The sequence below is a fragment of the Sceloporus occidentalis genome, unplaced genomic scaffold, assembly GCF_023333645.1.
Source record: "Sceloporus occidentalis isolate IW3139 unplaced genomic scaffold, rSceOcc1.0.p SCAF_13, whole genome shotgun sequence".
Taxonomy (NCBI): Eukaryota; Metazoa; Chordata; class Lepidosauria; order Squamata; family Phrynosomatidae; genus Sceloporus; species Sceloporus occidentalis.
In genome coordinates, this window is record NW_028316993.1 from 4,821,558 (window position 1) to 4,836,982 (window position 15,425).

The following is a 15,425-nucleotide window of genomic DNA, read 5'->3' on the forward strand; positions in this document are numbered from 1 at the left end:
CCAAATAGCAGATGTCAAATCCGGTGGCATGTTGGTATGCTGGTAAAATGGCCAGGCAAAAAGGAAGGATAGAGAGATGTTACCAAGCAGCAAGGACTGCCTCCAACCCTCTGTAATTCTCTTCCCACCCACCATTGCTACAGCCCTGAGTTGCATTCACACTATACAATTATAGTGATACGATTCCACTTTGTCATTGTTTCGTCTCAGGGAATGCTGGGATTTGCAGTTCTGGGAGAGGCTCTCAGACTCAGATCGCTAGTGCTCCCTCAAACTATCAACAGTGAAACAATTGTGTAGTGTGACTGGGCCTCTGGAGTCTGGCAACCTATTTGGTGAATGTTGTATATCCTGAAAGGTAGGTTAAAAGCAGAGCTTGGAAAAGTTATATTTTGGGATGACAGCTCCCAGATCTGAGGATGCTGGGTCAGGGTGGGGGGTTCTGGGAACTGCAGTCCAAAAAGTAACTTCTCCATGTTAAAGGTTAAAAATGAGGTCCAAAGTAGCATCTCCTAACCAAATCTTGCTTTACCGGACAGCAGCTGCTGTGAGTGATGGAGGTCTATTCTCCTGTCGTTCAGGGTATACAGCATACTGACATTTCCACCCTCTTCTTCAGTGACCTCAGGTGTGGAAGTTTGGACTAAAATCCAGAATGGACACAGGAGACACCAATTACCAGACACACACACACGCGCGCGCGCACACACACACACACACACACACGTTCTCCCAACAAAGATACCAGGGCCGTGCCATCTGCTACCACTCATTTCCCACTCCGTTTATTAGAAAACTGCAGACATGGTTTAGAAAAACAGAAAGAGCTTTGTAGAAAAGAGGCCCACGCGTGAGTCTGGTAGAAATGGTGCCGGCGAGAGTCGTGGGAGTGGATGTGACCCCACTGAACGCAAGGACCCCGGCCCCTCTCTCCCATGCAAGGTGCGCATGGGGATCCGGAGGGTGCCGTCCCATGTTCCCCTGGGATCAGCAGCACCGTGGCAGTGGGAGAGCTGAGGAATGGTGCGGAGACGGGGGATCGGACCTGAAAGAAAGAGAAGGGATGCCTTGAGGTTCAGACAGTCATCTTATAGGCTTCATTTTTGGACGTAACTAAAAGCTCTGGTTTTAAAGTCCTATACAACTGAGGTCCAGCCTAGCCAAAAGAGCATGGCCAATATTCTGCACCACCTTCTTAGTTAAGTATAGCTTTCAAAGCTCCCTTGGCTTCTTCATCATTCGAGACTCACTCTGTGCAATATTCACACACGGTTATTCTATACAGAAAACAGAATTTTCAGTGCAAGAAACAGCATGTGAAAAATATTTCTGTGCACAAGAAATGCTTCCAGTGCAAACTAGCCGTGTGTGACCTTTGGAAGGAATGGCCCAAATAAAGCCTCTTGAGCTTATTTTTCTGCAGAGAGAATAATATTTCTGCATAGAAACCTTATTTTATGCACCAAAAAAGCTGTTTCTTGCACAGAAGAGTTTTGCACGGAATAAGTCCCGAATTGCAATTTGGTTTTTAAAAAATGTGTGGGTTTTGAAGTCTCTCTCGGAAGAGGAAGAAATTTGCCAAAACTGTGTGTTGTGCCCCTGAGAGGAAATTAGTTCACAATTAGCTCGGTGTGATACACATAGCTAGTAGTTCGACTTCTTTCCTGCTTCTTCTCCAAAAGGTTTAGTTGTTATCATCCCCAGTTTATGGCTCCCTCATGGCTGCAAGCACATCTGCAGTCATAAAAGCCGGCTTTAGGGGTATTATAAACTAAGTTAAGCTGATGTATCTCAGAGTGGATTTCCAGGAACAACACAACATAACAACCTTTTCCTCCTAATTACAAGCTTCTTTTCTTTGCATAAACAGGAGCTCAGAAGCAAACTGTGGCATCCTGCTCTTATGCCTTTCGACGTATTCCGATTTAAAGGGGCAATCTTTCGCCCTGTACTGAAAGGTATTGGCTATGACCCTTGTTTTGGTTTCTGAATCATCTAAATAGAATTTGTTTTATCTAAACAGACTCATTAAGACTCTGACTCTAGAGAAATATAGGCCTGGTACATACCTTTAGGAATGTCTGGCCTGGCCATGGCCTATTTCCCTCTGGAGGGAAGCCACAGCTACCAAACTGCATGGCTTCCCTCCGGAGTAAAAAGAACCTGGGGAAAAACAGGTCCACTGGGTGGACATCTTGGCGCACTTGTGACATAAGTGTCACACAGCGATGTAAGGATGCTGCGCATCACTTACATAAAGATGGCGGACCCCGTGTGGAAAGGAGGCCGCCCTCAGGACGTCATGTGCATGTACTAGGTCTAGGATTAGGGACTGTGCAGTTGGTGCACGGTCCCTAATCCTAGTATCACCACCGCCACACCTCTTTCAGCCCGTCTGCCTCGGGCCATAGTAACAGATGGACTCTCCATGTTGGAAGGTCATAAACAGAGATTGGATAAGACATACTTTTGGAATGCTTTAGCTGTGTGGCAGTGGGTTGGAGTAGATGACCTCCAGCTCTAAAATTGTATAGTTGATTGCATTTTATCTGGTTGTAATCCCGCCTCGATCCACAGGGAGAGGCAGGAAATATAAATTATTATTATTATTACTATTATTAGGATGCTCCCGATCTATGTGCCAAAAGGGACCTAAACTCACCTCCCAGCCGCTTGGTGTGGCCCCTCCTGGCAGCCCCGGTTCAACCCTCCCAAGTGGACCCAATCCGACACAGGTGGGCAAGTTTGGATTCCTGCTGTTGACCCACGGAGGTGAGAGGTCCAGAGACCTGAGGGATGTCCAGGAGGGGTTGTTTGCAAACACACCAATCTGAGGAAGCAAGAGGGAGAAAACAGAGAGAGTTTGGGGACAGAAAACAGGCATTTTATACTGAAATAACTTGAGTCCCATCCCAAAATATTGTCCTTTGGACATAATACACATTGAGGAAAACTACGTCTGCTTTTTTTGTTTCTGCGCAGAAAGAACATGGGTTCTTTATGCAACCTGTCTAAATATTACAGAAATTGTGTAAATATAAGTCCATCTACTATATTAGTCTGCTCTACAGGTTTAGGCAGCCTTATCTCATCAAGAAGATACACAAGTGATATTTCTTCCCATTCCTTGGTGGGGGCTTGAACATGTCTGCGCATGAAGCTCCTTCGGAAAAGACAAAGGTGGGTAACAAAGGCAGTCCCTGCGCACAGCAGTTAAAGGGCCCTTTGCCTGTCCCATTCCATCAAGTAAAGGCTAGAGCCTTCTTAGGTTTTCCTAAAATGATCTGAGGGAGGGCTGTGTACCTTGGGGTCCCCGTCTAGCCGTGCCTCGTTCCCACACCGTGGGCCCCTCGACGGAGCTCAGATCTTGACATCTGTCCATTCGCTACCATTCTTTCTCTCACCAGCAGGGGGCATCAGCTGGGCATCTGCGCAGAACCGAGACAAGAGATTGGTTAGGAAAGGCCATGAGATGGGCCCCCATCCATTGAAGGACCAAGCCTTCAAGATCCCCCTAAAAGCCAAAATTATTCAACTGAAACTGTTGTATTTTGGAAGTATCAGGAGATGATGCAAGTCACTGGAGAAGAGGACAACACTGAATAAAGTGGAAGGCAGTGAGGAAAGAGGGAGACCCAAGGGCAGCAGGGTTGATTCAGTCGAAGAAGCCATAGGTGCCCTGAGTTTGCAAGACCTGAGAAGAACTGGGGGCAACTGGGTTTCTTGAAGGTTTCTCGTTCATGGGGTTGTCATGAATTGAGGCTGACTTGATGGCAAACAACAACAAAGCCAAAAGGAAGGTGGGGGAGAGACATAGGATAAGAGTTTTGGTGGCTTCCCTATCCCTTCCTCCATGTCCTTATTTATTCTCCAGGGTTAAAAAGGAATTAGAGCATTGGTCATCATTCATTGTCACATGCCTTCAAGCTATTTCCAACTTAAAGCTATGGCAGGGTTTTCTTGGCAAGATGTTTTCAGATGGGGCTTGCCATTGCCTTTCTTTCATGCAAAGCAGTGGGACTTGCTCAAGGATTGCCACTGGGTTGCCATGGCTGAGCAGGGATTTGAACTCTGCTCTTCCACAGCCTTAGTCCATCACTCAAACCACTACCCCACACTGGCTCTCAAGAAGTTTGGGGGTATGTATGTATGTGCCTTAAGGTCGCCATAAATCAGAAAGGACTTGAAGGCATGCTATAAGAAGACGCCATTTTGAGTCCCAATTTTGGGAGGAAGATAGGAGGGATGGAGATGGAGACACTCTGCCCAGCTGCTTACCTTGCTCTTCTGCTCTGGAGGCCTCAGGGCTGGGGCCAGAACAATTGTTATGGAAGTCTATGTTAGTCCGTGACCACCTCCTCCTGCGAGGAGATGGTGCTTCTTCAGGCCCCGTATCCTGAGGCTGGGTCCATGAACCTTTCTCGCAGTCCTTGCTCAATGCAAGGACACTGCAGTCCCTCCTGGCCCTGACCATTGCTGAGCTGTCCACAGCCCAACCCTCGGGTCTGGAGGCTGAGCAGGGCATGGCAGTGGCTGATGGAGGCTGGTTGCCATTGGTCTGAGAATAGACGTTGTTGACCTTTGCTTTCTTGTGCTCATCTTGGGCACTGTAGACCTTGTACCGAATCATAAGGATGATAATGAAGACTAGGACAGAGGCCACAATGATCCCCCCAATTATAATTATCATGGTACCCCCCAAGAATTGAGTGTGGAGAGAATGGCACTGCAGCCCATCCTGCGGAGTGCTGAACTGGGTGCAGCCGAGGCTCCTTGTGGCCGTAAGGGAGGTCACTCCATCATCATAGACGGCCAAGACGCACAGGTGGTAATCCCGTCCGGAGGCCAGGTCCTTGACCAAGAAGGCTTTGCTGGTCGGGGGGATCATTCTGAGAAGAAGACAGAAGAAAGGACATGATGAACATCTGAAAGTGCTTTCAATGGGGTCAGATCCTGGGTCCACCTCACTCAGACTGGTCTCTAGACTGAATCACAGCAGCTTTCCAGTCACAGTGAGTTTGTTGGCAAGGGTAGGGGAAATGATTTTCAGGACTATGGCCCCCAGAATCCCAAAACTCCCAGATTCTGACAATTGTAGTCCAAGCAGCTCCCAGCTTTTCCCCCAGCTTCAAATCTTTTCAGCATCTACACCCAGGGACTGAACCTGAGATCTTCTTGCTACAAAGCAAATACAATGGGCCCTTGGTATCCGCTGGGGTTTGGTTCCAGGACCCTCCGTGGAGACTAGAATCCATAGATGCCCAAGTCTCATTAAATACAATGGCATCAAGAAATGGTGCCCCTTATATGAAATGCCAAAATCAAGGTTTGCTTTTTGGATGATTGAGTCCATGGATAAAAAAATCTGTGGATATGGTGAGCTGACTGTTGTCTACCAGTGAGCAATGGTCCTTCATGGTTCCAGAGATAACCTACACCACCCTAGTTTTCCTTAACCTTTTCCCATGACATGCCACCTCATACTCACCAACATGTTACAGAGGAAAATTGACAGTGGTATAAGAAAGCGTGGTTAAGATGGCAAAAGCTTTGAATGAGGATGAACACACAAACTAGAAGAGGCTGCAGCAGCTTGCTTTGGCCTGAGCCTACTGGGAAGAATAAAATCCTGCCCCCTTGTCTCCTCTTCTTGTCTACTGAGTTAATAGAATACAAACTACTTTTGCACTTTGAACTCAATTTGCAGAAACAGAAATAGGCGGAGGACAAAGGAGGGAAGTGGGCAAGGGAGAGAGAAACTGGAACATTTTAAAAGCAGCGGAAAAGGTAGGAAGGCAGAAGATTGATCAGAGCTGGCCCTTCCACATAGGGACAGATGGAGGGCATGCAACTCATATTCCAGCCCCCATTGAAGACCTCTTGTCACCTCAAGCAGCTAGTCCATAGGACTGCAAGTTGTTTTGCAACAGTTCCCTCCGGATCCCTGCAAAGTATCCTCAGCCCTCAAGCCACTCCGGTTAATGTTCGTGAACTCCATAAAGTTGCATGGCGACTAATAAATATTTCACAGCATAAGCGTTTCTGAATTATAGTCCACTTCCTCAGATGGCCCTGAGGATGTAGATTTTAATCCAACACCACGAAAACAATAATAAATCAGTTACGCCGTTAGAAAGTAATGTTCTACAGTAATGACCAGTGCTTGTAACACCCTGTTTGCTAGGAAAACAAAGGGCAACGTTGTTAGCTTTTGATGAAAATGCAATGACATTTGCAGTTTTAGACTAATGGGTGACATGGTTATTTCTTGCAGGAGGGCTGGAGCGGGGAAATATTCCTTTCTTGTCATCGCATCCAAGATGCGCGAGGCAACGCTGGCACGTTCTCCAGCCCCTTCCCAGCCATTTTTTTTAGCATGCGCTCCAACATTTCACCAATGCAAATCAGGGCACGTGAAGCCAAAAAACATCAGAATGCAGCCAAGATGGCAAAAGTTATTAATGAAGAAGAACACACAAGCTAGGAGAGGATGCAGCAGGTTGCTTTTGCCTGAACCAACTGGGAAGGGCAAGATGGGGAATGAAGTCCAAAATATATAGATAACCAAAGTTCGGGAACCACTGCGTTAGGTTTCAAAGCTCCTATTTATGTTGTGGTCACTTGGAGATGACCTGCTGTTTGGATTAGTGGGCTATTCTCTCTGGTTTTATGTTAATAGTCCTCCATGCTTTTACTGAAACAGCTTCAGCATCCCAGAAATACAAGGTTCCCAATGTTAGCTAGTGGCTTCCATGATAGTGGCAAATCTGCTTTGGATTTAAAGGATCTATCCAAGGAGCAGAACCTGAATGCCCAAACAGTCCCAACACCTTAAATGAGCTTCTCCATAGTACTAAACCTTTTTTGGGGGTGGCACTTGAACTCAGCACATTGGGTAATTCAAGTTCAAGCCAAAGCCAAGAACTCCCTGACATCTCTAGGGCAGTCTGGCCTGGGTTGCTTATGGGATAAAAGGCAACATATTGATCGGCCAAAGAAGGAAAGAAACAACGGAAACAGCCCTTTTCTGCAAAGGTGGGTTTTAGTTATGCTTTCAACTTTTGTATATTTTCATATGGTTGGAGATGATTTTAATTGTTTTGAACGTTACTGAGATTTTTAAATGTTTTCTTTGGGTCCCTCCTGGGAGAAAGGCAGAATACAAATTAAATAAATTAATAAAATAAACATAACCGCTGGCAAGGTCCCTGCCCCAAGAAACATCCAGGGTCCTTTAAATTAGCAAAACCGGAGAAAGTGATGCCAGAGGAGAGAAGTCAGGGAGAGAGAGGAAGAAGGCAAAAGTAATGCCCAAGTCTTTGCTGGGGTTTGGGGCTTTTGCCAGGGTTTTGGGTGGATCTTGTAATAATAACCCACCTCCTTTCCCCCCTGACTGCCGCCTTCTTCTCCTCTTCTGAGTAGCTGCTCCTTCCCCGCTTCCTTGCTCCGAGCTGCTGAATTGCTTTTCTCCTTTCTAAAGACACAGAGAGGCTGTCGGGATGCCTCCCCTGGGAATGCCCTGGCACCCTGGCACCCGGCCCAGAACTAGCCTGCTTGCCTGCCTGGCCGGAAAGAAACTGCTCATGTTAAATGACCTACTTACTACAAAGAACTTGAGTGGAGCCATCTTGGTTGTGTATGTGCATGTGTGCGTGTGTGTTGCAGAGGGCACATGAAAAGAAGCCACCTTGAGACTTATGTCTTGCTAAATGCAGGGAGAGGAGGCTCACTCCAAACAAACCCTTGAAAGCAAGGGTGCACAACTGTGGCATCCATTTATCTACCCTTGGAGACCTCCAGGAGCCACAGAAAGTGAGAATTGGAGAGTAAAGTCACTATCCCATCCTCTGATTTGGCACAATTAATCCTCTTTTGGCTGCTTTTAGGTGGGTTTTTAGTCTGTTTTCAACTTAACTATAGCTTATGTGATTTTATATTATATTTTATTGTATATATTTTATGTGATTTTTATATTAACTATTTTCAAGGTTTTATCTGTGAGCTGCCTTGGGTCTCTCCTGGGAGAAAGGCAGGATATAAATGAAATAAATCAATAAATAAACAAACCTGCCAAGAAAACCCGGTGATAGGATCACCTTAGTGCTGCCCTAAGTTGGAATGCACACAACACACAACACACAGCATTGTGTTGTGGTTTGAGCATTGGCGTACCCTAGAGACCAGGGTTCAATTCCCTTGGAAACCCTTTGGGAGACTTTGGGCAAGACACACATTTGTGCTCGCCATAGAGTTGCCATAAGACAGAAATGACTTGAAGGCACATGACGACAAGAAGAAGTTTGCAATGGAAGGCAGTGCCACATCTTTCCTTCCTCTTGAAGCATTCTGATGGAGAAGGGCTCTCTTCTTTTATTCCCCCCCATAAAAGCCAAAGCGATTACTCTCATCTCATGCTCTGCCCGACTGCGCAAAAGGATGTCTCTTTCTTCATTAATCCAGGCTGACAGGAACCCAAGAGGCGCCTGCGCTCGCTCACACCTCTTTCGACCCACTCTTGGCTGGCTTTGGGAACATGATGTTCCTCAGGTGTCCTAAGGACAAGTTCCTTGCTTCCTGCTCAGCTGGATCTCTTTGCCTCCACCGTCTCCAACCTTTTCTACCCCAACTCCCTCCGTAAACTCCATAGGATTTAAAAATAAATCTCTTCTCCTTGCAAACAGTCATTTCCCTCTTTCTGCAAAACTAGGCCTTTTGCAAATTGCCTGAGATGACTTGGCATCTCCATGGAGGATACCTGGCCACTTTCTCAGCTTGCCCAGGCACTTTTAATATAATTATATAATAAGAATTACTATGTAATTCAAAGCATTAAAGCACTTTGCACTCCACTGACCCAGCAGGGGAGAGAGGAGAAGGAAGACAGAGTCTGGCCCTTCCCAGGTTGTTGTTGGTGTTGCTGTGTGCCTTCAAGTTGTTTCCAACTTATGGCAGGCTTAAGGCCATGGGGTTTCATTGGCACGTTTCTTCAGAGGGGGTTTGTCATTGCCATCCTCAGAGGCTGAGAGAGTGGGACTTGCCCATGGTCACCCAAGTGGGTTTATACGTGGCTGAGCCCTGGTCTCCAAGTCTTAATCCAATACTCCAGCCACTATGCCACACTGGCCCTTCCCAGTAGGTTCAGGCAAAAGCAACCAATGTTATTCATTAACTGCCAACCCCAGCTGCTCACAGCTTGCCATTCACACAGAAAGAGGGGGATGGAGGGAAGGAGGGAAAGATGAAGAAAACCCCAAGATAGGTCTGCCTTTGGATCACTAGAAGTTAAAAATGACTTGAAGGCACACAACAACAACAGCAACAGCAACAACCGGAGATTCATCTGGCAACCCTAACAGCCGGTAAAAGCAATTTTTAAAGCATTAGAGAACCATTTCGACCAGGTAAACAAAGCGAGCGTAATTAAAGCAGAATGAAACGAGAGGCATGCATCCCCACTCCCAAAATCAACATAACCTTCCCTTATGGGGAGGAGGAAAGACCAAATGCTATTTCAATTACAGAGGCATGTGTTTTAAGAGTGGCGTTATTATCAATACTCATTACGCCGCCTGTCTCGTTCTTTCTAAATATGTTTTCCTCTGCCGTCTTCCATTTACATTAATACAGTATCTGTTGTCGTGGTGGTGATTACTCTTTTTTAATGTTTATTCATAAAATGCAGTTGTTTTTAACTTCATCATCGGAAGACACCTTGGATACTTGGGGGAAAGGAGAAAGGGAAATAAATCCATTAGAACAAGGGGAAGCAACGGGGGCTGGAGCTCTTGGAGAGACACAATTTACCCTTGTTTGCCATTTTTTACTTGGTTAAACATCCAGCGTGATGGAGAGGTTTGAGCATTGGACAACGACTCTGGAGATCAGGGTTCAAATTCAACCATGGAAACCCCTTGTCCGACTTTGGGCAAGTAAAGGTTGGCATGCTTTAGTTGTGTATTCCTGCATGGCAAAGGGGCCAGACTAAAATTGCCTTTGCCGACCCTTCCAACTCAACAATTCTATGATTCTGTGCCAGATTTCCAAGGCTGGCCTGGAGGCTGTCTATGAGACATTGGTCTAATCTGCAGTACAGTTTGACAGCGCTTTAACAGCCATGGCTCAATGCTATGAAATCCTGGGATTTGTAGTTTGTTGTGGCACCAGAACGTTTCCAGCAGAAGAAGCTAAAGATTGCACCAAACTACCAGCCCCAAGATTCCATAGCATTGACCCTTGACAGTTAAAGCAGTATTAAACTGCATTATTTCTGCAGTGCAGATTAGAGCATTCCTGGTGTGACAGCCCTCATTTTGAAAGGAAACAGACACAATTCCACACCAAGGTAACCTAGATTCGGCAACAAGATGAGGCTGGATATAGAGAAACCCGCATAAAATCATGCAAATCGCAGGCACGATTCTCATTGCTTTGCATTAATTATCCTTCCTTTTGAGAAGTTTTTCTTTTAAATTGCATATTTTATTCAACCTAATTTTGGGATTGTCCAAAAACCAAAGAGAAAGCCTCTTCCCCAAGGAAAGGAAGGAGCTATCCTATCTCTACCTCCTCAAAAACAAAGAAGCAGCTTCTGCCCTTCTTCTGAGATGATGGAAACATGAAAACATTTCTCACATGCAAGCATTTTTCAAAATGAACACGTGCAAAAATACCCCCTAGCCCAGCCCCAGAAGCATTCCAAAACCCCAATGTGTTTTCCTCTGCAGGCCCTCTCAAAATGGTGGCAAGAATCACAGATTGGGGATTGCGGTGGGAGGTGCATCATACAAAGGTGTGCCCAATGGAGAAATTGGCCCCTGGGCCCCACTTTGTTGCCCACCTACATCCTCTACATCCTCTTCATAGCCGTACGCAGGCTGATCTTGACCAGCAAACCCCGCATTCCAGCCACGCAGTCCTTTCGCCTCACCCTTTTTCTCCAGCGACGATAAAGCCTCCCAACGCAGAGATATAAGAAGGTGTGCCTGAGATGAAAAGGACCCCCTCCCGACCTCCCAACGCTGTTGGGTTTCCACTGATCCCAGCGTGATTCCTCAGCACCGGCTACTAATAAATTATTCTCCAGCAATCTTCGGAGAAGAGGGTTTCATCAGGTAAAGCTGGGCCTTTTTTCAAATCTGAGGCCGGCTTCAAAAGGACAGGAGCCTCCTGTCCAGAGCATTTGAGGGGAATCTGTCATTCATTCAATGGCGCCATGGATGGGAGTCAAGGTGGACTGTGCATCATGAAAGTGGAAGGGCAAGAAGAAGAGGAAGAAGGGGGAAAGAGGAGGAAGAGAGCTACATTTTGGAGGCATGGGACCTTGGCCAAAATGCTGGACCCTCCAAACCCATCATGGGCCAAATCCTGGAGGTGGCTAGTAGTTGCCCTTAAGTCAACTTCAACCTCTGGCAACCCTGTGAATGAAACATCTCCAAGACTCCTTGTCCTCAGTTCCTGCAAACCTATGGCCAAGCCTTCTTTGGTTGAGTCTATCCATCTGTTGTGGGTTCTTCCTCTCTTTCTACTACCTTCTACCTTCCCAAGCATTTTCATCTTTTCTAGTGAGCCCTGTCTTCTTATGAAGTTGCCATTTGCATGACTTCTCATTTGCATCTACACCTATCAATTAGCACAGACACAAATTTTAGGCAAAGCTGAATCCTCTTTTTGACAGATTGGTTCTCCATCCCCAAACACGAGGCGGAAAAACGTGCGCCAGTTTCCTTCCTCCCCCACTGGTTACTCTGCTTCTCTGCCTTTTACTGAAACCTGATCGCCAAACAGTAGGAGGAGATAGTGCTTAGCTTTTTGTAGTGAAGTGTTGAATCATTTATTGATTTCTCCTGATAAAGTACACAAGAAAATCATTTGTAGAGCAGGGCAAATTTGGGTGGGGCAAGAGAGAAATAGAAGCTGGCCCTCATGGGGACAAAAAACCTCAACATCTGCAGCTTATTCATTTCCACTGTATCTCTGATACAACTATTATGGCTCCATCCTAAGCCATCCTGGGATTTGTAGTTCAGTGAGTTACTTCGACATCTCTACTAGAGAGCTCTAGTCCACATGTCTGAATGATAGCACTCATGCTCTTTTGCATGGAATCATGGAGTTGGAAGAGTCCCCAAGGGCCATCCAATGCAGCCCCCTTCTGCCATGCAGGAAGACACCATCCAAGCCCTCCTGACAGATGGCCATCCAGCCAAAAACCTCCAAAGAAGGAGACTCCAAGGCAGCATATTCCACCCTTTATCTGAGAGTGAAAACCTTCCCAGCCCTTGGCCCAACAATTACTACCAACCACCCCTTTTGGCCAAATGCCCATAGGACTTTCTCAAGAGTTTTCCTTTATAAACCCCAAAGGAACTCACCTATAGACTAAGACGTCATCCGAGGAGCTGTTGTATTGGATCTGGTACATCCGGATGCCAGGAACATGCCACTGAGGGTACCAGTGGATCAGCACCGAGGAAGATGAGACCTCAGAAGCTGCCACCCCCTTCTCTGGAGTGGCCCCGGTTTCATTGGCACTCACAGGAAGGGCAGCCTTGGCCGAAGTAAGGATATCAGAGGGCCCGGCGGCCTCAGGCATCTTGGAAGCAGTGCTGTTGGAGAGTTGAGGCAATGGGTTGACCAACAGCTCAACGGTGGTGGTGGCTTCTCCAGCGGCATTGGAGGCAATACATGTAAAGTTCCCAGTGTCTTGGACAGTGGCAATGAGAATTTCCAGGGTGCCATTGTCATAGGAGATGGTCCGGGAAGTGTTGGCTATGACTTTGCCTTCCCGGGAGACCCAATGGATAGAAGGTTCCGGGTCACCCACCCCGCGGCAGCGAAGGACCGCTCCTTCCCCTTCCATCACTACTAATGGCCCCGTATGGCGGGTGATGAATGGAGTCTCACATATAAATTCCTCCTCGGGGATAGTCCAGAAGTATTTCCCCAGGAGATCTGGTGGAGAAGCACAAGTTTCCAAGTCATCTTCTCTGGTGAGCCTCCGTAGCCACAACAACTCACAATTGCAATGCAATGGATTCCCTCCGAAACTGAGGACCAGTGAAGAGAGAGGGGAGCCTTTAGACTTGGCGTAGACAGGGATGCGGAGGAAGAGGGGGTCAGGAGGGATCTTCTTCAGCTTATTGGAGGTCATGTCCAAGCGTGCCAGCTTGAGAAGGTTGGTGAAGACTCCTTCGGGGACATAATCTATCAAATTGTGGTCAAGGTTGAGGGAGTTGACATTGTTGAGACGGCGGATGGTGTCCCAAGGGACCTGCACCAGGTTGTTGTAGGAGAGATCCAAGTCCTCCAAGGTGCCAGCGAAGTCATCGAAAGCTCCTGGGGAGATGTCCTGCAGCTGGTTGTTACTGAGGATGAGATGGCGTAAATTGGGCAACCCTTTGAGTTGGTCGGGTCCAATCAGGAGGAGACGGTTATTGTCAAGGTGGAGGGCCCTTAATCCCCGCAGATCAGCAAAAGCATAGGGCAGGATTTGGCTGATGGTGTTGCGGGAGAGGGTGAGGTGTACCAGGCTGGTCATATTGGAGAAGTCCTTCCGGCGGATGACAGTTATGAAGTTATCGGTCAGGCGGAGCTCCACCGTACGGCGGTCAATCACCGTGGGCACAAAGAGGAGGCCCGTCTTGGTGCAAAGGATAGCCAGGGATGGCGAGAGGTTCTGGCACATGCAACGCTTGGGACACACTTGGGCTCGGGCGAGCAAGCTGCTCAGCAGCACCAAGACACACAGCAGCAGGCGCTCCATGGCACCATCAGAGGGAGACCCTGCAAGAGAAAGAAGACAACAAGGCGTCAGTTGTTAGGAATTATAGTTTGGTCCAATGGCTGAGAAAAGCTCAAGAAGGGGTTGTTGCTCCCAGTTCATGCCCTCCAACACTTTGCAGATGAAAACAGAGACATGTGTTCCCAAGCAGCACCAAAATGTGTTCAAGATGGGAAATGTTGTTAATGAGGAGGAACAGAAAAGCTAGGAGAGGCTGGAGCAGTTTGCTTTTGCCTGATCTTATTGGGAAGGGGAAAAGTCCTTCCCAACTTTCCTCTACTCCATCCCCACTGAGTTAGTGGAGTACAAACTGAGGACAAAAATGGGAGGAGGGGCATTTTAAAACCCACTTGGAAATGAGATGACAGAGAATTAACTGGGACTGTTCCTGCCAGATCTAGACAATTGGAGCGTATGCTAGCTCTGTTCAGAAAGTGAGAGAGCTGGAGAAAAGAGAAGCTGCAGTTACCCAGGATAAGGATCAGGGCCTTTTCATCTTGAATAAGGTAGCAGGGTTCTCATTTATGCATTCAGGCAGGAACAAAAGAGTAAATACCTTCTAGTGGAATTCCTGTTATGCATTTCCACCTATTGTGTATCTTTTATTTTAGAGCTTAGGTGTTTGCCTCCAAGGTTGCTATACTACCAAACAACATATATAGAACAGTTGTGTATGGGGTGTGGGAGGGAATCCTGCATCAGAGACAGGGTTCCAGCCCTGCTTAGAGATGCTTCTGGAGATAAAACATCAGGAAAACATGTACTGAGCTTCAGTGGTGCAGGGAACATAGGAAGCTGTCTTGTACCAAACCAGACCCTCAATTTGGCTCAGTCTTGTTGACACTAACTGGCAGTCGCTCCCTAAGGTTGCACGAGAGAGTCATTCCCAGCCTTATCTGGGGAGAAGGTGTGGTTTGAACCCAGGACCTTTCAACGTGGAAAGCATCTGTTCCGCCACGGCGCTCTGCCCTTTCCTTCGTCTCCATTTACTCATCACCATCACGCCTAATCATCATGAACAGATCTCTCCTCCTACTCCTCCATACATTTGTACAACTCTCTCTTTCTTTGCAAGCCATCCGCCATGCTAGCTAGAGGCCATCAACACATCTTGTCAGGATGGGATTCCTTCCCTTAATTATGTGTTGCATGATGAAGAAACACTGGCGTTCATTTCTCAAGACTCCCTGGGTGCAGCCTGTTCAGCGGATGACCTGGAGTCCTTGTCAAAGAGAAAGAGGAGGGAAGAAACCCTCTTCTCTACTCATTTACAATTTCATAACTCCCCCATGTAGACATATCCCCCCGCCGATCCCCCCCTCCAAATCCATCTCCCTTTTTTTTCCTGTAGCACAAATTGGATTTTTAGATTCGCGCACGTATTGACAGCGCGGTTCCATCAAGACATTTATTTATCTGCTACGGTTTTTTATTTTTCTCGGTCTAACCTCATCCAAAGGGTCTTGATATGTTGACAAGGCTTTTTTTTTTTCTAATACAAGCAGCATTGGAGGGGGAAGACAACAGACCCACAAAAACCCACAACTATGTCCCTTCCCTGTTCATCCTCCGACGCACATGCAATCTAATGGTTCACGGTTCTTGCAAAGAAGTCTCCATTTTTCTGTATTCTCAATAACTGTAT

The 15,425-nt window shown here is 46.9% G+C and overlaps 1 protein-coding gene across 3 annotated transcripts in view; it reads right to left on the reverse strand.

Moving 5' to 3' along the window:
- Positions 1–773: 773 nt before the first annotated feature.
- Positions 774–15,425, reverse strand: part of LOC149304659 (leucine-rich repeat and fibronectin type III domain-containing protein 1-like protein) — a 43,126-nt gene continuing 28,474 nt past the window's right edge. For 2 of the 3 annotated variants that reach the window (XM_089478631.1, XM_089478630.1), the window contains exons 3-7: positions 12,372–13,782; positions 4,279–4,889; positions 3,304–3,428; positions 2,663–2,830; positions 774–1,045 (exon numbers count right to left, since the gene is read on the reverse strand). In XM_089478631.1, the coding sequence (XP_089334757.1) occupies positions 3,361–3,428; positions 4,279–4,889; positions 12,372–13,762 (2,070 nt within the window). In that variant the 5' untranslated portion in view covers positions 13,763–13,782 and the 3' untranslated portion in view covers positions 774–1,045; positions 2,663–2,830; positions 3,304–3,360. The remainder of the gene's footprint in view (positions 1,046–2,662; positions 2,831–3,303; positions 3,429–4,278; positions 4,890–12,371; positions 13,783–15,425) is intronic. The other variant, XM_089478632.1, reaches the window with a different exon arrangement.